This window comes from Sycon ciliatum, chromosome 12 (genome assembly GCF_964019385.1).
Source record: "Sycon ciliatum chromosome 12, ocSycCili1.1, whole genome shotgun sequence".
Lineage (NCBI taxonomy): Eukaryota > Metazoa > Porifera > Calcarea > Leucosolenida > Sycettidae > Sycon > Sycon ciliatum.
In genome coordinates this window covers 8,290,213-8,315,849 of record NC_088654.1, presented here as the reverse complement: position 1 = coordinate 8,315,849, position 25,637 = coordinate 8,290,213, and the positions used below count along the sequence as shown (strand labels likewise).

General features: G+C 46.7%; 2 protein-coding genes across 2 annotated transcripts; both read left to right on the top strand.

The window, feature by feature from the left end:
* The first annotated feature begins 7,438 nt into the window (after positions 1 to 7,438).
* LOC135828957 (uncharacterized) lies at positions 7,439 to 9,723 on the top strand. The gene is made up of 2 exons (XM_065341392.1): positions 7,439 to 8,178; positions 8,494 to 9,723. Exons 1-2 carry the CDS (start codon positions 7,594 to 7,596, stop codon positions 8,626 to 8,628), a joined length of 720 nt encoding a protein of 239 aa, XP_065197464.1. The 5' UTR covers positions 7,439 to 7,593; the 3' UTR covers positions 8,629 to 9,723.
* A 13,473-nt stretch (positions 9,724 to 23,196) lies between these two features.
* On the top strand, positions 23,197 to 25,157 carry LOC135828656 (zinc finger and SCAN domain-containing protein 2-like). Its single transcript, XM_065341083.1, has one exon. The coding sequence runs from the start codon at positions 23,370 to 23,372 to the stop codon at positions 24,717 to 24,719; it is 1,350 nt and encodes a 449-aa protein (XP_065197155.1). The 5' UTR covers positions 23,197 to 23,369; the 3' UTR covers positions 24,720 to 25,157.
* Positions 25,158 to 25,637: the final 480 nt, after the last annotated feature.

The window sequence follows — 25,637 nt, the reverse complement described above, 5'->3', positions numbered from 1 at the left end:
AGGTCCACTGTTACTGCTGCATACATGTACATGTACATGTACATGTACATGACAATACAGTCATGAACAGACATGTAAAAATAATGTACATGGTGCTTGTTTGCAGTCTTGTCACAAAGACGTCAGCACTGACATTCTCATGACACATTGACACGCACACTATCACTAATCAAAATAATACAATGATTATGTCCGTGGAAGCAGTACATGTACAGTTGCGTTCAATGCAATCCTGCGATTTGAGTGACTGCACCGTTTTTCATTGAGCAGTATCGTACAATCTACGAAACAGTCATTGTATTTGTAACGTATGGTTCTGCTTTCGGATCAAAGAGACTGGGCGGGGACGTCATGAGGAGCTGAGCATGTGCATGTATGCATCGCCACTCACGCAAATATCACAGGCGGTGGACTCTCCCAGAGAGATACACTGTATGAACCGAGTTGTGTCCATGAATTCGAAGTGGGAACATCATGATACTAGTAATCAGCACTTTGTTTTGTTCTGGGCGTGATAAAATGTCGTAATCCATCTACTGTGTTTGTATTAGAGTGCTGGAGCCTCCCTCAGTAGCTGGTCCTGTCCTTTTTTTTTTTTTTTTTTTTTTTTTTTTTTTTTTTTTTTTTTTTTTTTTTTACCTTGCAGGCAATCATGTTGATTGGTTGGTAAACTGTGCTGCAACATGATCAGCAACTATCAACACTATCTAATCTATTGACTCCATCAGTGATCGTGTTACCGACTGTGCCAATTCGTCCATTCCCAGCAGCCTGGCAGGGGAGAATCATTAGCATTACCTGGATACAAGCCTCGTAATGTCCCTGCAGAAAATCGTTGGCCTGCTTATTGGTGTTCGTCGTCCACTTTTGCCTTCTTTCGTAGTCTATTCCTGTTCCTTTCGCGTCATGCTTTCTCCGCTGTCATCATTGTTATTCGTTTCCCGCCGTAAGTCTAAGGGTGCGTGCGAACAATCAAAACCTTTACATTGTACAGGTACATACCGCTATGAATAAAATTATTTAAAATAATATTATTTCGTTTGTGTACTGTACATGTACAATGAACATGACTTTGTGGAGATGATGATTGGACTTCTATCACTACATGAGAGTGTGCATGTACATTGTACATGCAAGAGACAGTTCTGTCCGCAGATTGAGTAATTATGTACTGTATGGACATGTACATGTACATGTACATTGCATCCGTGGGGCTATGGATTTTAGGGATCGGCGGATTCTGCTCGAAAAGGTGGCAGATTCTGCTCGAAAAGCAGTGAAATTGGCAGAACCATACACACCTTATAGCGGCCAATTCCTCGAATTCTGCTCCATTTCTTTTATTCATAAAACCAAACATGCATACCAGAAAAAGTACCGAATTCTGCCAATTTTTCTGCCAGCAGAATCCGCCGGACCCTCCGAATGATCGAAAAGATCACTAAAATAGCAATAGATACAATGTACAGTGCTGGCAACTGAAATCCGACCCCCTGGGCGGCGCGGCGCGGGCGCCCAGGGGGTCGGATTTCAGTTGTCAGCACTGTACATGTACATGCAGTATGTAGTGGACGTAAGGAAACCGATATTACAACATCATCCTCTCCCACGTGCCACCAAGAATATCTATGACATCATGCCGGAGTGATCATCAATGTTTGATCATCCATGATCCATGCGAAGCGCGTCATCCCACTCACTTGCACTGTCGACATGTCGTGTACCCCATGCGCTAGGTGCATGCATGCGACATGTGCGAAGCTGAGGTAATCTAGAATCTTGGCACGCGCACCTACTGCTGCATGACATCATGTTTTCCCATTGGTCAAGCTAGGTGGCTTTCCATCTGCCAATATTGCAATGACCATGCCGTGGCACCACTGAATGCTGTACTGTACTAGTACTAGTACAGTACTAGTACTAGTACTGTACATGATTCCGCTGCTGGACTCACTCAGGCTACACTCAGTTGTGTAGCGTTTGTGACTGGCAACTGTGTGGCAACCTTCCACCACGCATTTTGGAAAATGCGCGACGAACCAGGGCGTGGCATGGAATGCACGTCACGAATACAGGCGTTCATGGATATCGTGGCGTGGGCGTTGAATGATGGTGTGTTGGGCTGAAGAGTAAAGGTGAAGGTCGATACTGGCGAAGGATTTCGAAATGCCCTGAAGAATCTGGAAAGTAAGAGTTCTTTTGTTACGGCCATCAACAAACTCCCTTGCAGACTGCGGAGGTAACATCTACACTTACTAGTACTACTAGTACACTGTCTGCACACTGTATTGTAAAGCCACACACGCGTCACGCATACCGTGTTGTGAATGACTGTATTGGGCCGCGTTTCATTAGAACAGCACTGAACTACTTTGAAGTGCAAAGACGTTTAAAATTATATTGCATACAGACTTCAAGCAGTCAATAAATCAATAATGAAATTGTCACAGTATACAATACAATCGGATTCTACCATATTTTCAGTCTGTACTCGGTCTACGAACGTACTGTACCGTCAAAGACTACAAGTACAAGTCATGTACACAGTCGCTGGTCCATACCATGCCATGTACCATGATGTACCAGGACAAGTAGTTCCTAGTAAGTAGATCTACTAGTACTAGTACTACTAGTACTTAGTAGTAGGCTACTGACTGTTCGTTCACGACGTCGTGAGTGGCGCAGCCTTCACGTCAGAACTGCCACATGTATGATGTAGACCTACTGATGTAGATTGTAGTACTAGTAGTAGTCTCTAGATGTTCAATGAGGATCTACATACACTACAGTCATGAGTACCGCCGGTCAGATGCAGAGAGTAGAACCTACAGACTACACTCTTTACAGAATACTTACCGCCATTGTAGATCTATGTCGAGACGTGTAACTCACTGTTTAGTGATGAAGGCAGTACGGAGTCAAGACTCGCCCCACGCAGTTCACTGCACTGCAAGATCACTGAGATCAGGCTGATTTCTGATGTCAGTGATGGTGATGATGCAGGGGCGCAGGGCGCGCCGCCGCGCGCCCGGGCCTGGCCGTCTGCTGTGCTGTTTTCAAACATCAGAATCTGTGCATGCATAGAGTGTCAGTCTTCCTATCCCGTATCCGATCCGCTGTGCTCAGGTCACGGCTGTCCGGGGCTGACCAGATTACAATATGGCGTCGTTCCACCGGGTTTTAGAGAAGTTTTGGAAGCTCGATGCGAATCGGTAAATTCTTGTGAATAGTAACAAAACCAAGTTGGTTTTCAGTATGATTCGACACAAAAAACGCAAACAGTTGAAGATCGTTTGAAAATTTGAAAGAGGAGCATGATCTGGTGCTCCAAATGTTTTTCTTTGGAGCGTTGGAAATACAAAACACGAAGACAGACATTGCTGTCACCACGCTGTCTTCTTACCTGTTTACGAGGAGACTGGACCTTGGTCCTCGGCTTTCCTCTTCTGTGGACGAGGAGCCAGCGTACTGGCTTCTTTGGTGGTTGTTAGCAGATGCTGCTCGGCGACAACTTTCAGCCTGGCGAGGTCTCCTGGTATGTTTTTATAGATGGCGTTGAGGGTGTTGAGACTGGCGTGCAAGCTCTCTGCCCCTTGCTCCGCGAGCAGGCCCAGACCAACTCCAAGTTTCCTGATGAGCGGCACCGTATGATTCTCTAACAGGTGAAGTTTCGGCGTGATGTTTCCAAGTCGCCGTGCCACAACGTGTCGTCTGCACATACTCAAGAAGCGCCGAACTTCAGACTCTAGCTTATCCATCTCGTCTGCTGAAACTGCCTGGCTGTGACTGAAGATAGCTCGACAAGAAGCGTAGCTGTTCATCAGATTCTCGTGTAAAGATGCTATTGTTTGGGCCTCCTCCGCCAGGACTGGACACCTGGACGTGATGACTGGTACGTGAGCATGGCTGATGGCAGCGACCACGGTGGGCTTCAAGGCTTGGTGGACGTGATTGCCGATGAAAGCACCACCGTGGTACACTTGACGTTCAATCTTGTGGTGTTGGAGAACAGGCTCCACAGAGGCTACGCATGGGCCACTGAAGTCCTTACTGCGGCATAGCTTGGCAATTTCGTCCTTCAAGGCGTCGACAGTCGAAGTGTGTTGCTGGGTCTTCGTAACTGCTGCCTGACATGTTTGCTGTAGAGTAGTCACCAATGCCAGTAACGCCTGTTCCGCTTGGTTCTGGATGTGGAGAGCTACAAATTGCATCTGTTGTTGGACCATTTGCTGTTCGTTGACGGCTTGGTCAAGTTGCAACTGTGCGCAGCGGAGTTTCTCGTGGAGGGCACACAACTTGGTGAACGTACCAGCATCGTTGGTGTCAGCATTGCATTTCGAAGCAAGCTTCGAGTCCAGTTCCTGCAGGTCCTTCAGAAGGGCTTCAAACATCCATGTGTAGATGCCCAAGTCGAGATGCAGCACCGGGATGATTGCATTTTCAACGGGCACTGGCAATATGCACGGACGAATGACATTGTTATAGTGCTTTGCCTGTGATATCTGCGAGCCAGCTTCAGAAAATCTGCCATAATCATCAGCCAATGTAGTCAGTGTGCGTGCCTGTCTATGCGCATCTGTTCTATCATCATTTGGATTGGCCATCTCCTTCTTCGGACACAAACAGTGCAAGCATGGACGCAGTCCGCCAGAACCTGACAGCCCGTAGTTCATAGTCTGAAATTCGTAGTCGCCGAACATGTACACTCTCAGCTGCCTGCCGTTCCATACCGTGCTTTGCAAATGCTCAATCTGTGGAGCATACTGTCCAAGAGCAGTCTTCAAATTGGCCGGAGTGTCTTTCTCCTCGAATATGCACAGTGGAATGGTGTTGTGCGTTGCGTTCGGTGCTAGTACGTTGGCGATCTGCAAACTTAACTTAAAGTTGCCTCCTCCGTGATCACCGCCAATCTTGAGCCATACTTCGGACTGTGGAATCGTGCCTGAATGCCATGTCAAGCTGTCACTCTCATTGAGGATGTCGAGGAAATGCATGACAACAGCGACAAGGTCCGGAAAAAATACAGTGGCAGCCATGGAGACATCGCCATTCCGCTTCGACATCGGCAGCTCTGTAGCAGTGTAGCTGGGCAGCGTCTTCGCGATGAACTCTCGTATAGAACGCTCAGACTCCAACTTTACTCCGAAGACCTTGAGCCACTGCCGCAGCTTCCTCAATTGGCTCCATGGCAGTCGGAGGTCTGCCTTGATGGCCAGCGCGGTGCCAGGCGAAGGTGAACTACACTTCAAGCCAGCTTCCTGCAAGAGCTCCTCCTGTGCAGCTGATGAGAGCCGCTTCAGCCCAGCAATCATTTGCACTCGAGCTCCATCCGATCCACCACAAACGGACTCAGCAATTCGGGTCAGCTCAGCAGCGCGGCGTTTGAGTGTTGAGGCAGACGCATCGGTTGACGGTACACTGCACTCTGGTGTTAGCTGGTAAACTTGCGGTTTGCCCCTGCCTCCCTCGCCAGTTTTCACCTCCAGCCTGCCACCCTCTGCCCTAGCCGTGACCAGACGTGCAGTGAGGTTGGTTGCCACATTGCCCTTCAACTTCGACGGAGAAGCACTTAGAACCTCAGCCACTGTTGACGATGGGCGCACTGAGCGGATAGGTGTCGTACTCGGCGGCGGGCTACGTGCTGTGCTACATGATGGCGTCTCTGCGGGATTGAACGGGCACATGTTGACATGACGTTGCAAGTCATGCAGCGGCACAACTTCAGGACATCCACGTAGCGATGGCTCGTGGAAGTCGCAGTGTATGGACTGGCTGCTGACAACCCTGACTAGACTAATGCTGGGCGTGCGCATCGATGATGCAGCCATGTCAGCGCTACAAGACTTGCATGTGTTATTCGTGCTGAGCCATTCGCTTATGCACTCTGCACAACTCAGCTCATTGCAGCATGCTGTTTCCAGGATACCGTCTGCGGCATTCTTACAAATGATGCAAATTTGCACCGCATTTCTGTCCAAAAATCTGTCCCTGTCAAGCGGCAATATTGCACGATGTTGTCGCGCTGCTCTTGATTGTATGCATTCTGCACTGATATCTAGACCACTTACACTGCTGCCGGCTGCGTGTGCAGGTGATCCATCATCACTCTGGTGGCTGGGTGCTGTCAGGAGTGCGGCACCTCGCAATGCTGTTTTTGGTTTTGCATGGTGCGCGCTTGCGCCCCTTTTTTTCTGGCTTGCACACACAGAGCAGTTTGTGCGATGGTGTGGCTCCCATTTGGTGACAGGTCCACAGCCACCTCCACAATGGTCTGCCTTTCTACTGGCTCTCTTTAGGGCTCGCTCGCACAGAATACAGATGTATGGTGGGTGGATGTCTGGGCAATCTTTCGAGATATCAATGCCATGTACAGATTTCAGCAGATCACTATATTTTTCCACACTATATCTAGTAGACTGCTTGAAACAGGAAAACTTTCTGCCACCGACTCGGCAGACTTCTTGCAGCAGCGATTTATGCTCATCCATGATCACTCTACGTCCTCACAACAACTGGAGAGTAACACAATTGCAGTTACGATCCAGTAAGTGTGGGAAATACCAAAAGTGTGGGAATATTGCAAACGCAAGTCACACGGAATTGATGCACGTCACGGAACGAAATTTTCTACAGCACCAGAACGGACACTTACCTACCCGATTCCAAATTATCTAAACGATACTCAAATCTGGGGATACTATTTGGGGCACAAACGTTGGCTCAAATTCTGCACGACGAACGTCCCAGGAGAGGAAAACAAACGTCCTCCAGAGACAAGGAAACAAATCGAAGCAGCGGTCGCGCGGCATGTACGCGGAGCTGAGGGAAAGGCAAAGCCGAAAAATCGAAAACTCAGGGCAAACCAAGCTGATTGGAGACGAAAAGTGGCGAAGTCTGTGGAATACTTAGCTGTCTAAAGCAATTCCTGGACGAAAATCATGAATTTTTACGCGTTCTCGGCCGCCATATTAAATGGGCCAAAATCGCGCAAAAAAACAGCCGTGAGGTGTGACCTACGATCCGCACGTGCACGCCGTGTCGACCCACGATCTGTCACTGATATGAGTGATGTCTGTCATGACAAGTACCTCTACTCTAGGCTCTAGGTACTCTGTCGCGAGTCGCGACTCTACCATGTAGATCTACACAGTACAGGCTACAGAATACAGATGCATTCCACTGGCCTGCGTCATGACTGTGTCATCGTCGGGAAAGCTAGGGCTTGGGCTAGCCGGCCTAGGCGGCTAGGCTAGCTAGGTCAGTACACAATGGTACATGTACTAGACTAGACTAGAGTCTGTACAGTACAGTGCAAATGCAGTGCATTGTGCTCTGGCACTTGTCCTTGGTTCGTCGAGCGAGGGATGCGGACTGTACTACTACATCATACATGAATCTAGTCTAGGTGCTGCATGTATCTGCAGCACTGGTTCAGAGGTTGGTTTATAACTGTCGTGGCTAGATCAAGGCACTCCACACTTTTAGTCTTGGTCTCCGTAGAAGTAGAACATACGTGCGTTGGTAGCGTGAGCAGTGAAGTTTTCTTGTGGTTGCTCGCAAAAAACTTCTTGCTCCTTTCGCTTTACCTGGTCGATGTTGGTGTTTGAGACTCCCGCTATGGCCGCGTTATGGGACCGTGTAGTGAAGACTATGGCAGTGACTGGGGCAATCGCAGGCACGACGACCTCTGCCGACCCGCCGCCACTGGAGAAAGCATTGGGTGCTGCTGAGGACGATTGTAGGCTGCGCGCCATGCTGCGCCAAAGCGTTCGTCATACGCTCAGCAACAATGGCCACGCGGGCCTGGCGGACCGTCTCTACACAGTGTCCAGCGCGAGAGACGAACAGATGATCAACAAATCTGACGACGTGCGACAGCTTTTCGCAGTAGTCAAGGTGCTTATAAAGGACAAGAAGGCAGAGCTCCAACAGTCGCTGACTACGCTACTTCCTTGGGAGTGTAACCAAAAGGACGCCGTGGATCTATCTAGCAAAGTTCTACGCAAACTTTTCTCCAAGCCCACCATTGGAATGGTGCTGACAGCCGTTGCGTTTGGTGGATATGTAGCGCTGCATCTGGAGCACCGTGGAATCGTGTTCGTCAAGCATGTTGTGCGTGCGCTGGAAAATGAGATCGATGAGTTTCTGCACGAGTGGTATGGACGTCTTGAAGCTCAGGTACGTGGAATTTGAATGTTGGAATCATTTCGTTTCGTTCTTTGTGCGTTCTGACGCTCTCTAAATCCCGTTCTTTGTCATCCGCAGTCAGATGGCTTTGTGTGTGTTTGGTGTGCTCATAGCTTCTGATTTGTGGCTGTGAGACTGCGGCGAGGACGTAGTCGTTATCTGTTTTGAGGTTGCAGCCTCCCGTACGCACCGTGCGGCAACAAATTTTGAGATTTCGAAAACTGTTTACGCAGCTCGGCCCACTCTCCAAACAGACGGAGACTGATCTGTTTTTGTTCCTTTGCTGTTTATTCGTTGACTCAATAGGAGGCGTTGAAGAGCAAGTATGATGAAATCTGCAGGGATCCTATCAAGGAGACTACCACGCGACGAGCGCTGACCCAGATCGCCCTGGTCGCTGGCGGTGTTCTGGCGATAGCAATGGCCATCAACAGATCGTGACTTTTCGATGTTTGTCAGTGCATGGACGAGCCACGAGTGAAGTAAAAGCAGTTCGCCGCGTTTAGCAGGCGACTGTCAGTTCCAGGGACATCGCAAGCTCAGTCAGAGGAGCCCCGCGTTACAACGAAATGGCAACACTGCCAAGAACCTATCCTCCGTTCTGAAGCGGAGGGCACTCAGGGAACAGCACACGGTGCTCCTGGGTGAGCTGAGCGCTACCACGATTTCCTTCCGATGGGGATTTAGGTAGCTGGCCCTTGTCCACAAACAAGCGCTATTTTCAGCGCCCATCTGGCGTTCAAGGGAAGGGAAATCTCGCTGCTGGCGATCATTTGGCGAGCAGATGTGGACATAGGGTTTCGGAATCGCGACACGGTGAACCAGAGGTGTTTGTTCTAAGACATTTGATCCAGAGAAATCAACTGCTTGATTTCGCACAAACGTGCTATGACTGTGTAGGTGAGAAATTAGAGCTGGTTTGCTGGCGTCTGTTTCATTGTGAGCGTCTCGTCATGTGTGTCTTGCAGTCCGTGTGGAAACATTTCGTATGTCTCCCGTACTTCACACGTCTTGTTCAAAGTGTGAACTGCGGCTGAGACGCCCTTCCTTCAACCAATTCACTGTGAAGTATTTACAGGGCTTGTGTTTGCTTGTGTGTGTGAAAAGCCGCTGCTGGGTGGAAGCTGCACCTTTTCCCCTCCTGCCACACATGGAGAAGTAGTCATGACTATCCAAAACTCTCTCTAGCATTCCAGTGAAAATGTGTTTGTGAAATGTTGATTTTTGATGGACTCTTGTTGCGTTTTTGTCTATGCAAGACGTTGTCCAGTTGATGTTGATTGCTGCACACCAGGGTTGACCTCACAGAATTATGTGTTTGAATTTTACAACAGAGGTATTACAGCAGAGCTTTCACCGAGCTGTTGACCTGATTATATTCCAGAGCTCATCATATTATTGTTCCATCACCCCTATTATATTTACCATATCAAGAACTCCCACTTCCGTTCAATAATAATATGCGGCATGATTTTCTTTTGCCTGTACATGATCATGGGCAAACAGTCCTCACAATCTACAAACTCTACTATCCTATATCGAGTGGTGGTGTGTGTGTGTTTGCCTCATGTGTTAGATACTCTGGTGCCCAACCCATTTTGTTTGGGAGAGGGCAGCAAGGAGGGGGGGGGGGGGGGGGTGTCTAGCTTCGTGAGATGTATTTCTTGAATACTGTACAGTACAGGTATTTTGAACATAATCATCATTGGGAAAGGAACCAGTATTGTTGTATGTGGCGTTGAAAAGTTCCCAAAGCGGCCTGGTGTTTTGTGAAAGGCCATGGCTGAATGCCCAAGCTTCTCATCCATTGCAATTTGCATGCCTACATGAGAGCCTGGCGGAAAACAGCCAGGTAAAACGCCTAGACGACAGAAGTCACCTGTACCTCTACTCAGCTTTAGTTCCTGATTGCCTGTCGATGCTCTGTGTAGATCTACCCTGTCTTTGTGTGCTATGCTGGATCATGTGGACGATACGGATGGCTGTACTGCTACCACTACTGTGCTAGACACACGCCGTAGAGATCAAGTCTAAGTGCGAATGGTGCGTGTGTCTGGAGCTGAACTTGTTCCTGGTCTAGACTACAATCATTATTGTAGATGGAACACTACAATAGTGAATGATTTTACAACACAGTCTGCACCCATTCTCTTTGGGTCCTCCACCAGCCACTTGAAGTAACCTAGTCACGAGTGCCTCATTCGGATCGCACCGGTAGTACAGAGGCGGAGGGTCAGGCAGCGAAACAGACTCAATGGGTTCCGTCATTCCTTGGCACTATGCGTATCACGAGTGTAGCTTGCATGATTGTGAGCTAGGGGAATCGGCTATCGTTGAGCAGAGAGGAATAATCCGCTGATGCGTTGTGAGAAGGAAATATCAGTTTCCACAGCTGCATTTTCTTGAGATGCAATCGTAGCTACAGCGGTGGAGGGTGATCACCTCAGATTGGCTGAAGGTCTTAGGGAATCTCTGGGAAGGGGGTAGTCACGCAGCACTCTAGGCGAGAGTCAGGGGATGGAGTTAAATTTAAGTTTCGTATGGGGTTATTTTAATTTTAAATAATCCAATGCCAGATCCAACAACGGCAACATAGGATGGGCCCGGGACGGGCGCGTGCTGCGGAGAACGTTACACTGCTGGATCTGCAACGGAATATGGGAGACTTTTATTTTATGCGTTCCCTAACAAATTTATGCTGGCTCCTGTGAATTTTGGATCTCTGCTCTTCAGATCTGTACGTAGACTAGCAACGTCAGCGACAGCAGTTTGTCAGTCGTGTTGGCCAGGTCGGCAGTTGGCATTATCCAGTCACCTAAGTCCTATGGCCTAATGTCCTTTGGTGGTCAATCACAACACCTGTTATCAAATCCCTACTGTCAGCTGCAACGTACGGGATCCCCGGGAGTCTTGGGACAACACAGGGCAGCTCCCTCCGCTTGCGTTGACAACCAAATGAGGGAAAATGGGACTGATGCGTTCGATACCGTCATTGTCTTATACAGCCATGTACAATGGACATGTAACAGATACGGACGGACACACATCTAAACACGGACATGGTGCCACCCGCACGCGCGCATTCTACCCAGATTTACTCTGATTGGTATTGGTTTATTTGAATTCGGTATCTCAACAGTACAATGTACAACTTGGGAAGATCCGAATGACATACACTGCAGATACATCAACATAAAAGTGGAGATTACTACAGACTGCAGGAGGACTGTACATTATTTTGTATCTGCACTGCAGCCAGGGTCGAGCTTCGTACAGCACAAGAAACCAATAGGCAATAGGCATCTCAAGCACTGTACAGTCGTGTTCGACTACAGTATGCAGTGCCCGATCACACTCGCGTCCAGTTTGTTTGTTTGTGTATTTACGGATTCTCCAGAGGTAAATGGATGCCTACATATACATCTATCATGGGAGTCTCACCAAACCAATAAAATAATATCAGAAAATAAAATTACGTATGGAGTGCAAAAAAAACAGTACGTGCAGCGGTGTAACTATGGTAGCGGGCAGGGTGGCCGGACCGCGCCGTAGGCCTTGACGGATTATGCTAGCATAATTTTTCGCATAATTTCTACCAAAATCGAATATTCGCATAATTCGAGGCAAATTGCATATGAATCGCATAAATTGGAATAATCCGCCTGTTCGCATCAAATTCCATACAGTTGTACATGTTCTACAAGTACAAGTACAAGTAGATGCACCAGGAAGTCATAGGTTTACGACTCCCATGATAACATATCCAGTCCACTACAATCAGTGACGGTCGTAGCTAGATCGGACAGTGCGTTGACCCCGTTGAACTTTTGCTACTACAGTAGCCAGTGCAGGCTAGTTTTTATTTTTCAAGGAAACCCTTCGAAAATGGTACCAATCGATTCAGCATGGCATTTTCATTCCTCCTGCAAAGTTTCAGCTGATTTGGAGTCATGACAAGGACGCTATGGCGATTTGAAGATCGAAAAACTTCACTTTTGTTTGTCAAGAAGAAAGACCATGATCGCACACAAATCATACAACCCGTGTGGCACAATGATTTTTGAACGAAGTTGATCCGCGGACCCCGTGCTTCGCGCATGCACGCATGCATACTGCAGAGGCTTTTTTGAACGCAGATATGTAGTTCTTCGTCTTCTTCGAAATGTCTTCCAAATGCGTGGTGCTGGTGTTGTTCTCAGCTTTGTCAAGGCAGAATGCAGCTGCATGTGATGCTCCTGTGTGTTCATGCATGTTCTCTTTTCGCGTCTCGACATTGTAGCGTCCAGACTCAGCTCGACTGGAGAAGATTGAGGAGACTATGCTTTGATCCACATGGAAAATCGATGAAATTTGGTAATTATCGTCGGGCGCTAAAAAGCGCTGGGGAGCATGGGGCTAAAACTTCGTAGCAGTCATCCCTACCATGACAGGCATCGACTGGTATATGTTCCATTCTGTTCCCAACCACTACGGGTCGTCTGCGAAGCTTTCTTCTTCGCCGATTCTCGGACAGATCGTACGTCTTCGCACTGTATCTCTCGTCTCCCTCAACGGATCAAAACACGGTTTTCGCCAGGACGAACACAAACCCCCAGATTTCGCGGTGGCAACATCTTCGAGTAGGGAAAAGCTAGCAGCTAACCAGGAATCACCAAAAACCACGTGTAATACTCAGTGTGATTTGCGACAGCTGTCATTGTGCCGTCGCACCATGCATGTACCATGCACGGGAATGGAACACGGATGAGTCGTTTTATTACGACAGCCTGCACTGGCTAACTACAGTACAATGCCCTCTACAAAAAAATTCCCCTGTTATTTTGCACAGAACCATTATACATTAGCAGCATATGTGAGCTTAATGCGGCATAATATGATAACTTTTAGCATAAAAATAGCATAATTCTGCAATTTTTTCAGCAATGCGAAAAGCATAATTTCACGAAAATATTAGCATAATCCGTCAAGGCCTACCGCGCCGGGTTTGGCACGCGTTTGGCAGCATCGCTGTGCATGCGCATACTCATTATTGACCGCGGTCTGTAGCTGTCTTGTGCGGTGAAGGAGAGTGAAGTGCAGGTGCTGAGGCGGTGAGCGACCCGTCAAAGCGACAGCACGCTCTCTCTGCAAGCAAGCTACAGGTACATAATTTATGATAATTACAATGAATATGTACATGTACATGATTGTACATAGAGAGGCTCACGCTTGCATAAAAATGTCAAAGATAAAGGATGTGTTTACAAACGACTGTCGTTGTTACAGGTCGTCAGATGTTGATGTTTACGGACGCAGTCTCAACTCAAACTACATGACTGTACAACCAGCATCAGCCCGACTGCCTGTGCCAAGAAATGATGTGTCTTCCCGTTGTTTTCGATGTTAGTGCATGTCCTAGTTGTTGACCAGCTGGCAGATTTATGGCTGCCTATCTGCCACAATGGTGTTATTATTGAGTTGCGGAACTCTTGGGTTGCAGACGAATCCCTGTGCACACTGGATCCGTTCCAGCTACATGTACATGTACATGTAATGGAGACCACGGGGGTGGTAAACGGTAAAGACGATGTTTTACACTTGGCACAGATTAGTTTCCGAGGGCAATGTCAACGTACATGTAAATTGTTGGTGACGGTGTCGGCGGCGGTGCAAGCATTTCCATTGAGCAGGGCTGTTATTCCCCAGACATGACGTACATGTACATGTACATTCGTTTAAATGGGCATTAAATGTTATCGTTAGTTGATCACTGTGTCTAGGAGTAGTGTAAACGAGATTTTTTCTGTACATCATACTATCAAACTCAAACTCAAAGAACTTTATTGAAAATCCATGGTTATGTGATCGGAAAGATACATGTACATGTACATGAAATTGAAGAAAAATCCAAAGTCAACCAAGGCAATAATATTATTTATACATGTACTACCTATTTTTAAACAAAGCGTGTGTGACTTCTTCCCCTACTATCGCCGAAGTCGCACCAACCTCTTCATCACATTATTTTTAAACATGTTTTGTAATGAGCACTTTCACAATGACCTCATTTGGTATCTTTCTGACGCATGCAAAAGCACATACAATTATGTACATGTACATTGTGCATGTACATAATTGTACATTTTACGTGGCAGTCATTATCTGCCACCAGTGCCAGTGGCGGGAAATTCAAATCGAAAACTCAATTCGAATAAAAACCAGGGCTACATCCAAAAGGGTGGGTGCGTACGTGCTGACAGACTGGCAAACCTGGGCGGTGGCCACCAGGGAGTAAGAAAAGTACTGTGTACGTGTATTCTACTACTTGAAGTACTCTCTCTTGGCCATACCATGACAACCAAGCCAGGGCTTGTGCAAAGCGATGCCAATGTTACGTGCCGATGAGTGAGGTGAGCATTCTTTTGACAGCACTCAGTTGACACGTCGGCAGCCCCAGGCCGAGCATGACGTCAAACAGATGACAGTTCGGTTGACACGTGGCGAACACAGTGTCAAGTGCCACATTCTGTCTGTCATGCATGAGCCAAGATCAGAGTTCTTTTGTGGGTTAGTTAGCTTTACTTGCTCGCCTTTGCAAAAAGGAATGCTGAGAGTTCAGAGCTCCATTATTCATAATAACGACACGTCATTGCTGCCTCCACCAGCCGCTAGTATAGTACTTAGTAGAAGCTACTGGACCATACAGGTGAGATTATGTCATACCGTTGAGCTGTAGTAGTAATCACACCCAACGTAACGCTCTTGCGGTGCATGATGTCAGTGTAGTAAAGTTACCACTCTCCAGCCTCATACTCCTAATGATGTCATCGTATCCACAGGCATGCCATGCACTCTCTGTACCGGCACGCCGAGTGCGCCAAGGCTTTAGCAAAACGTGCGTCGACTCAAGCGCACACGAACTACATACATGTAATCGTACCTTCACTTGCTGCCTCCGTTATGGAAGGTACTGCATGTGACGAAGTGCTTATGCAATGACGAAGTATATCGATCACAAGATCGTTGTTCCTGTCGGGAGATCGGTTGGTTTCTGCCACGAGATCTTCGCCAGCCAAGTGGATGACGAATCGCAGTTCTCGGCAACTTTTACCGATGCCAATGCTGCCAGGTATGCAAGCTGATAACCTGATCTCACTCGTTCACATGTGCCGGCCATCGTTAGAATTCCACTGTATTACTTCTTGTGCTATGGTATGGTCCTGAAGATACCGTACCAGTACATTTATGCGTGTGGTCTCCATTACTCATACGTCCTCACTTGGAACAATGCTGGGCATGTGGTTCCATTGTACAGGGCCATGCCGCAAAGCATTGTCTGCTAGCAGGGCAATCCTTGCAGTAGTGCGGCGGTCGTACTAGTACTCCACCATGAATAATTCCTGCCATGTGCAGTTGTGCGCCCTGTCAATGATTTGACCAGGAACCTGAGGAAGATCATGCGGTTCAGGCAGGTGGCTGTTTGCCCAGCCGGAGCAATCTAACGCCGATGACGTGAAATGATTCACCTGCTTGGTGTTGTGTGAGAGAGCAATTCCATCTACCTGTACATGTACATGGAGACCGGTGGATTCTGCTCGAAAAGCAGTAAAATTGGCAGAACCATACAAACCTTATGGCGGACAAATCCTAGAATTCTGCTCCATTTCTTTATCCACATACCAAACATGCATGAAACTTACCAGAAAAAGTACCGAATTCTGCCAATTTTTCTGCCGGCAGAATCCGCTGGACCCTACATGATGTACGATGTGTATCTACGTGTACCTGTGCATGTCCGCGTATACATTGCACGTGTACAAGGGACTTTGCTCTGAGCATTTTAAAATTCATACATGTACACTGTACATGTACAGTACATGTTACTGTATCGCAGTTACTCGAGAAGTTGAATGCGTATCCTGTAAGATGTGGTCTGCATTGTTGATGCGTCCACTGACTCGCAATTTCCACTGCACTTCCACTCGTACTCAAAAGACGATGCACATGTTTCTTTCCTATTGCGTAAACATTAAAATAAACATGCATGTGCGTCAAAGAGGAAGTGTAAGGAGTCCACAAGCTCTTTCACTGGACACTGCAAAACTCAGTTCACCGTGTCATTATCGACGTCATAATTACGTCACCTTATTGTATAATCAAAACTGGTCCTTGGCATAAGTCTACTTCATAATATTATTGTGTCCTGATGATGTCAACTCGGCGAAACGTCGATAATGATACAGTTAACTGAGTAGTGAATTTGCAGTGCCCAGGGAAAGAGCATTGTGTACTCACCATTCCTCTTTGAGTTATGAAGCTGCAGGATGCCTCACCTCTTAGTAGTGATACATGCATGTGCGTACATCACATTTCTTAAACAGTTCACGCGATCTAGTTGCATTCGGTCGAAGAGCCAGATATCCAAGAAAGACGCAGAGATGCTTCTCCTCTGCTTTTGCCCCTCTCCCCAAAAGAAACAGAGGAAATGATGAGTAATGGTACTAAGCCATAGTAGTAGACACCTGTGCCAATCGATACGTGTGTGTTCGCACTGGTACTCTTTTCCTAAACCGACTGCCAGAACTTTGTACAATGAGTAGTCCACTTCCTTGAAAGGAGACAGATGCGTAGGAATTATTTGATGCTATGGCAGGTTCTATTCACATGAGGCTATGAAAGAATGAAAAAATTGTTCACAGCTTCATCCTGCCGCTGTCACGTTCTCTCCTCTCACTATAATAATTGTAATTCGCAGACACCAAAGCCGAATTTGGACTGACTCCGGCCACGGGTGTCAGCTTTTATCAGGTGTTGCGAGCCTGGATGTCATTGTGACAAAGTGCAAAATGCCTGTAAACTGGACGTGCTAGTCTCCTGTTGCCTGGTTGTCACTGCCGCAAGATCATGCCAAGATGTAAAAATTCCTGAGAACCTTGAAATCTGGACGTGTTCTGATCTTGCAGGAAGCGCTAATGTGACTCAGAAAGGCCATGATGATTCTGATTCTGTGCATGAATTCTGATTGTAGCAACAGATAATTCCGTTAGACACAAGAATCAAGATCTACAGGTGATAGCCTTGACTCACAGACTAAACCAGTCATTGCTGATGGCGCATGCATACACACGGCGCTAAAATCTACATGTAGGCACGCGCATAAAGAAGACTAGAAGTGTGCAAGGTTTGATGTACTGTACAATGTCATGTACATGTTTATGTTTCTACTGTCTACTGTATACTCCTATGTATTGGCGCACAGGAGTAACGATGATTCCGAGACATTTGGTCGGAGGAGTTACTTTTGCCCCGCCGCGACTTCAATCCCATATGCCACCGCCCCTGTGCAGCATCTGATGGTTCTGTGGTATTCAGTAAAAATAAAAAAATTAAAAAACGGTCCGATGTACATGTACATGTACATGTACATGTATGTCTATGTACATGTATGTCTACATTGTACATGTATGTCTACATTGTACATGTATGTCTACATTGTACATGTATGTCTACATTGTACATGTAACTTATGTCGTTGGTTTTCCACTAATATCTTGAAACCACACCAGAATACGATTACATGTATCTGTATGTCTGCATTCACTCGTGCATTATACAAGATGACACAATCTGTTACTGTATGTTCTAGTCCAGAGATCTATTAAAAATTCTTCTCACGTCTTGTGCAAGCCTGACCTCTAAGCGGTCAACTCGTGACTACATGTACAACAAAGAATTTGTCAATTTGCTTCTATAAATTCATCGTAGGGTACAATTCCTTTTCCTCCAGAGCATCCCTTATGTGGAATGCCCTCCCTGCTCTGAAACGAAGTGAAGACATTAGATAATTTTCTACAGAACTTTTGCACGCTCTAAATGACGACAAATTGATTATATGATTTACATGTATATCCCTAACATGTAGTATTCCCTCCTTTTTGAAAATGCACTTCACCAATAAAATAAGGCTTGGAAAATGGCGTTCCACCTACATGTACATGTAACCGTGCCCGTTGTCCGCTGTGTCTGGGAGTATGACTCCTTCTCGCACCCAACAATGGCCCCCAAAATAGGGTTCGAACCGACGACCCTGAGATTAAGAGTCTCATGCTCCACCGACTGAGTTCGCACTCAACACTTCAATCCCAGCCAAATTTAAGTGGTACATGTATAAACGGCTTACAAGGAACTTGGGACATGTGCCTCGTAAAATATGACCGTATCTGGGCTGTACTCCAATGGTTGTAGTCCACATTGTATGTCGTTGGCTGGCCAAGAAATTATCCAGCATATCTATGGCTGCATTCACCCGTACATCATACTGAAGTACAAGATGACAACATACAAAATCTGTGACATGACATGTGCCGCGGTAAAGATGACGGTAACTGGGATGTACTCCAATGGTCGTAGTCCACTGGTCTTTTGAAAATCCTCATATCTTGTGCGAGCCTTACCAATTAACGGGCCAGACAACTGCTGCTTGTGCAATCTTTTCACAGGCAGATCTACATATAGTTGATAAATATGGTGGTAAAGACACACCTGGCAATATGGCGGTAAACACACGCCTGCCCACACACGCTCTCTAGGCTGCAAAGTTCTGGCACAGAGCTCTCCTTCTCACCACCACCACCATCAGTTCGCGCCTGGCGCCTGGTCGATGCATGGCTGGCGGTATCCGGCATAGCAGGCTGGTACATCAAGTAGCGCATGCCACATAGATGATGACACAGCAACGACATAGCTCGATTGCGACGTAGGTTTCGTCCCGCTACTTGATGTACCAGCCTGCTATGCCGGATACCGCCAGCCAAGCATCGACCAGGCGCCAGGCGCGAACTGATGGAGGTGGTGGTGAGAAGGAGAGCTCTGTGCCAGAACTTTGCAGCCTAGAGAGCGTGTGTGGGCAGGCGTGTGTTTACCGCCATATTGCCAGGTGTGTCTTTACCACCATATTTTATCAACCATACGTACAGCTGCAGTGGTGTCTTCAACTTCATTCTCCAAAGATCTGCATGTAGTTTCATCATTTCTCCTGCGTTCGTTTCATCTCTCCTGTCCCAGTGGTCTTGTTAGCCCTGTAAATACAGGAAAAAATACTCACTCAAACCACCTGCAGTCAGTCAGTAGGGTTGTCAACATCACGTGACATTGTTTCTCAATATTGAAGGCAAAATTCAAGTGAATTGGTTCTTTTGTGGACATTTGCAACCGTTGTGCTCTGATTTGCAGTCGAAACAGTCACGTGTTAACCAACACCGTTCTTATTGGCCGTTGCGAGTCAGTCAAGTGTGAAGTCTAGAGGGAGAGAGAGGCGTGCAGTCCGGGGTGGAAAAAAACAATTTCCTACTAAGTCTCTTTCCCTCAAACCAGTTAATACTAATTTTTAACTTAACTTAAAAAGGAAGGACCAACAGTTTACATGTTATCCGTACTTTGTGTGCTACACTAACGGCAGTTATAGGCAAAATGTTGTGTAGTCAGAAGGTGCAACAGCTAGCACAATACTGACTGATTATGATGTTGACATTCAACGACCTGGTGATGTTCTCCGGCACGTCTTGGATGCGCAAACCAACAGCCTCCCAACTTGGAAGACTCTAAGATCTGAAATACATGAGAAAGGTGAGGGTGGGCGCGTTATAGACGAAAACAAGGTAAACATCACGGCAAACTAAGAATGTTAGCTTTGACGACATGGTGACGAAAGAATGCTTAAATTTTACCTCAGATTTTGTTTATCCTGCAACATGCACTGGATTTGTGCAGTAAAGTATCACAGCCAGGTGACTGTAGAATTAGTCAATTCAAAAATACTATCTCTATCAGATTGTGCTGCAAGTCCCGTTCGGATAGGACGTAGTTTGAAAAGACACTCTCTGCTTCACTCGAAAGCTGTGTCTGCCTGCTTGTCCAAGTCAAGATCCTTCGCCAGGTCCACGTGAATGGTCGCTGAAAATCTGCTTAGTGAATAGTTTCGTCCGCTATAATCGAACGTGTTTCTGAAAACAAGTTTGTTTTGCTGAGCGTCGTTCCCCATCCCGAGTCGACAAACACTGCTATGACATGTGCTGAGACGAGTCAACCGGCCAGTTATGTTCTTCAACAAGAGATGATATTGTCCAACCTGAACATACAAGGATATGGAGCTGATCGGCCGATATGCACGACAAGAAACAATAAACAACTCTGGGATATGTCGACTGGATGCGGCTGCGATGCGGCGGGTTCGCTCGGTGTTGTCCCTGGCAATATATTTCAGCACCAACACCACTGCCAACAGTAACTGGTTCCAGAACCAGAGCAGAGTTCTGGCTGGAATGGCGAGTCGAAAATGCCTCCTGATTCATCACCAACACAAAGTGGCCAAAAGCATCTGCTATCCTAAGCAAACGTCTACCTCCACATGTATAGCTAGGCTCGAGGTCGGTTTTATTGTAGAGTTACGTCTGGCTTACAGGATCAGCTCGAGTACAACTGGGTGGGAGCACTACGCATTGCACCAAACTCCGCAACATCCATCCGCAGCGCCATTGATTCCTTTCACATCAGCAGGGATACTCGCAACGGAAGTGTTGTACGCGATTTGCCGGGTAAGGGAGGCAATCCACATATCCAGACGCCAGTCCGAAGGTGAACAATGGTCGAGGTTGGGTGCTGCTTGACAATTGACAATGTGAAATTTGGATGATGACCATTGTTACAGTTGCCACTGTCCTGTCCTGTTGTCGTGTGTGCTTATTCCCGCCATTGTTATACAGTTCAGGACATTGTTATAGCGTAAGTGCAGTTTGGCGACGGAATTTTATCCCTTTTTTGTCATAGTCCCACCACTATTCACAACTTGTTTTCAGGTAAAATAGCAATGAAAAATATCAATTGTGCACTCATAACCATGTATAAACAATTAAAACGAAACAATTCCGATTTTTGGAACTTTGGAATTGTTTCATTTTAATTGTTTGTACATGGTTATGAGTGCACGATTGCTATTTTTCATTGCTATTTTACGACAGTTGTCTCCTCGTCGGTTGTTTTCAGGTACTTTGGTATTTTTTGTCTGTTTTTTTATTACACGTGTTTGAGTGTGGGTGTGATTTTGATTTTGAGATTGCGTGAGTGGGAGTGTTGGTGCGAGTGTGAGAATGAGAGAGTGTGTGTCTCAGTGTTTTGGTATGTGCGTGGGTACACATGTATGTGGGTGTGCATGTGCTGAGAGGATTATGCGCTTGTATCCCGTAAGGTGTAGTTGCGTTCCTTTCTGCTTTTTTTTGCCTGATATAGATCCACCTCATTTTGTTTTTCTCCACAATCCCGATGAATGCTCCTGACACAAACTTTGATTGAGATAATTATTGTAATTTGCAGCAAAGAGAGCACTTGATTTGAAGATGGTGTGTGTAAGACATTTTATCAATTCGAATTAACATTTGAGCGTGCAGAACCAAGCCAACAGAAGCACATGAGAGTTTTGAGCTGTCAAGCTCTCTCGCTCTTTTGGAATGAAAAAAGGGAAGCTGTAACTCAAAACTAAAACGGGAGAGCTTGGAAGCTCAGGGCCCTACGCTATCCTTTTTTGCCTTGATGACCTAGACAAAAAAAGCATAGAGATGTTACTTATTAAATTTTATTCTTATATATACATGTACAAAGTATATTCATTACAACATCTCAAGACTCGGTGGAAACACCGGCCAATGTTAAGAGAGTGGGTGATTGCCAACCACGGCGATAAATAAAAGTAAGGGGAGGGAAAAGAAAGAGTAGCAAAATGAACAGCAACAACAACTCCGTAAAGAAAGATAATGTAAAATAAAAACAGTGAAAACACAGAGACGCAAAGGACATGTGGATAATGAGCTATGCATGTCGTAGTAAATAAGGGGCGGCACGGATCTTAAACAGGCGGAGTGAGGTCAGGTCCTTAACTTCTCTGGGTAGAGTGAGCCAAACAGAATAAGCAATAAAGAGAGGGGAGCGCAAAAGAGTGGATGAGTTACACTTAGGGAGTAAGAGCGAGTTTCTAGTTCTTAGATAAGAGAACCAATTAAAACACATGAGATGAGGTGGGCACAACTCAAGCTTAATAGAATGGACAAGATAAGCCATATTTCGCCGTGTTGGTAGTTGCGGTGCATCAGGTGTGCTTAGTAAGACTTGGATTTTTGAGCCAATAGTATTATGTAAAGAGAAAATGACTTATGAAGGAATTCATCACCTTGGTGGCCTGTTAATCATAACTCGAAACTTATAGTTCCTTTCTTTTTACATATTGCTAGGGGCTCAACATCTCTTTGCACCACTAATACAAAAAACACTGCGTTAGGACAGCTTTCTAAGATGGTCAGTTTTATGTTGTCCTGCGTTCTTCCGGTAACTACTACAAAATTCGCAAAATGCGAAAGTTTCACTTCCTAAAACTATACTTAACCTAACAATAATCACGCCCACACTAAAATATCTGGTTGTTTAAATTCAGGGAACAGCGTATTTTCCAGGATCCTTTTCTAAGACACTTTCAAATACCTCATCTAGTACTACGGTGTCACCTAAATATTGCTGCTTCTACATCCTTCTATCTACAACAACCCCAACACGCTGCCCACACCAGGAACATACTCTGCGCCAACATTACACTGCTAGCCCTGTCACTGCCTCCACAGTCTCTTGCCTACAATTGCCACACACTTTGTACACAGCCCTCTCCCCACACCAACCGAACACAACATTACATGGCCAGCCCTGATCTTTACAAAGCCTCCACATTTGTAGCGTGTAGCATATTCCGCACGTTACCGTAGCTCCGTACGGTAGCGTATTCATGTACGTTAGCACATCACCGTACGTTTCTGTATTCCCGTACGTTAGCATATCCCGTACTGTATCCCCGTACGTTAGCGTATCCCCGTACATTAGTGTGCGAAGTCTGCCTTTGCATAAAAGCTGCTGCTCACGATTCTTTTAATTGCCAGTCAGTTAATTTAGTTGCCAGTCAGTTATAGTTACATTTCAGTTGCCAGTTACAGTGTGGTCACTGAGACCCGTGTGCATTTGCCTCCGAGAGAGACTGCGACCCACTACATAATCACGCACAGCCCCCACATAGCGATTAGGACTACCAAAATCAACACTCGGTGCATAGTGCTAGCAAAAACACCAATGCCTCTCGTGGGATAAATACAGGTTTGGCCAATACCACCATTATGTGGTCTGATAAGCCTGAAACTAAGAGTACGGATGAAGAAGCCTTGCTGGCCATTGTGGTTCTTTGTAGTATGGCATTTGTACCATGGAACAAATATAAATGTGGTCGGGAAGGCTGCTCACTCAGCTTCTCTCGCGCTCAGGAGTTGGCAAGACACAGGCGTACGCATACACGCGAGTCGCTTGTCGTACCCCCTCCCGATTCGGCGGACAGTGTTAAGACAGGTAGTGAGACTAGTCAACTGCCCAGTACTGTTCTTCAACAAGAGATGTTATTGTCCAAGCCGGCCATGCAAGGCTATCGATCTGAGCTCACGATGCACACGACAAGCAATGATCAGCTAGCAATGGGCTCCTTTTCTACCAACATCCCGCCTTCCTGGAGTGCTGATGCTGATACCACCATTAGCCGGAACCCGAAACAGCAGCAGCAGCAGCAGCAACAGCAGAATCAGCACCAGCAGCACCAGCAACAGTACAAAACGAACGGTGGTGTAGTGCGACACCAAAATGCCACAGCTTCCCTTGCAAACATTTCCATTGTGCAAGGTGCCAGCAGTGATATGTTTCCCTCGACTCACGGGATTCAGGATGCACAAGGTTATAGTTCCTCGGGGGTGACGTCACCGCCAGGTAATATGGTGCCAGATACCGACAATCACGAAGAAGAGATTTGCCGCGTGAAACTGTCACTGAGTGGTGGATCGCTACCATCCAAGCACCGGCCATTGAACCATGTATGTGGTTATGAGGGCTGCACTCGCCGTTACCAATACAGTTGCGACCTGACCCGGCACATGCGTTCACATACAGGCGAGAAGCCCTTTCAATGTGGAATCTGTAAGCGCAATTTTTCAAGGCGGGCACACCTGACCGAGCACAAGGGCACACATACCGGTGAGAAACCATACCAGTGCGTGTTGTGCCGTACAAGATTCACTCGGGCTAGGGATATGCGTCCACACATGAGGATTCACCACCGGCGAGTATCAAAACCAACACCAAGCGTGAAGCAGAAAGACTCTCCGGGACGTGTCGATGCACCCTCCGTTACAAACATAGTGAGTCTGGCATCACTATCAGCAGTGAGGCCAGCTGGCCAATTATCTGAAACAGTCACTGCGTCGCCCATTAGTGCCGCCTCTGTTACATATTGTAATAGCACTGCTACATCGACAGACACCGCCGCCTCCGTCTTCGCACAGCAACAGGTAACCATGACAGGCTTACCCACTGTAAATGTACAGCAACAGCAGCAGATACATTATTTGCAGCAACAGCAACCAGTGAAGCAGCAGCAGCACCACCAGGAATATCTAGATGGTCATGAAGGCGTGCAGGACGAATAATATCGAGGTAATGATGAGGTCGCCTTCGCTTACAAACATGGCTAACAGACCATCACTTACGAAGCGGATTGCGGCTTTACAGTTCTCTGCCGCGTCCATTGCCCCTGCGTTTAGTGCAGCTTCGGCCATATCTTTTCACAGAACCGCTGCATCGACGACACTCGCCGGACCAGCCGCCATGCACCAACAAGTAACCATTGCAGGCTCATCCATGAAACGTACGGCAGCATCAACAGCGGCAACATCATCTCCAGAAAAAGGAGTCCAACCATCAGCAGCAGCACTGCCAACATCACCGTCAAAGGCAACTCGTTATACATCTAGAGCAGAGGAGTGGATGACTGGTGAAATGGAGAAAACTTCCTGGTTCATCAGCAGGCACAAATGGTCTAACACCCTCAAAGTGTTCTGGTATCCTTGGACTGCCCCTACCTCCACCGGTGTAGGTGCTATACGTCCTAAGTGGTAAATATAGGGGTTACTGTAGAGTTAAGCATGCCTGATCTGCTACTGCATGGTGTTGCTGCAGCTCCAGGGTTTTGCGTCGTATTGACTACTATACCAACACCTTGCCACATCCCCTGTATCAATGGAGTCTTTAACAAATCACGCTGTGTCGCTTACGTGCTGATAACTTTCTAACGCTGACGTCACCTACATGTGTATGGTTGTATAAATAAATGATGTTTCTACTGTCTATGGTCTGACGTTCCTGTACTTTGTATGTTGTTGGCTTCCCAATACCATGAAGCCACGCCAGCACATGTATGTGTGCATTCACTTGTGTATCATACAATATGACAAGATCTGTTCTGTTTTGTTCGAGGTCGATTAAAATTCATCTCATATCTTGTGCAAGCCCTACCTAGTGAGAGGCTCATGTTACATGTCTTGCATAACACTTTGACAGGAAAATGA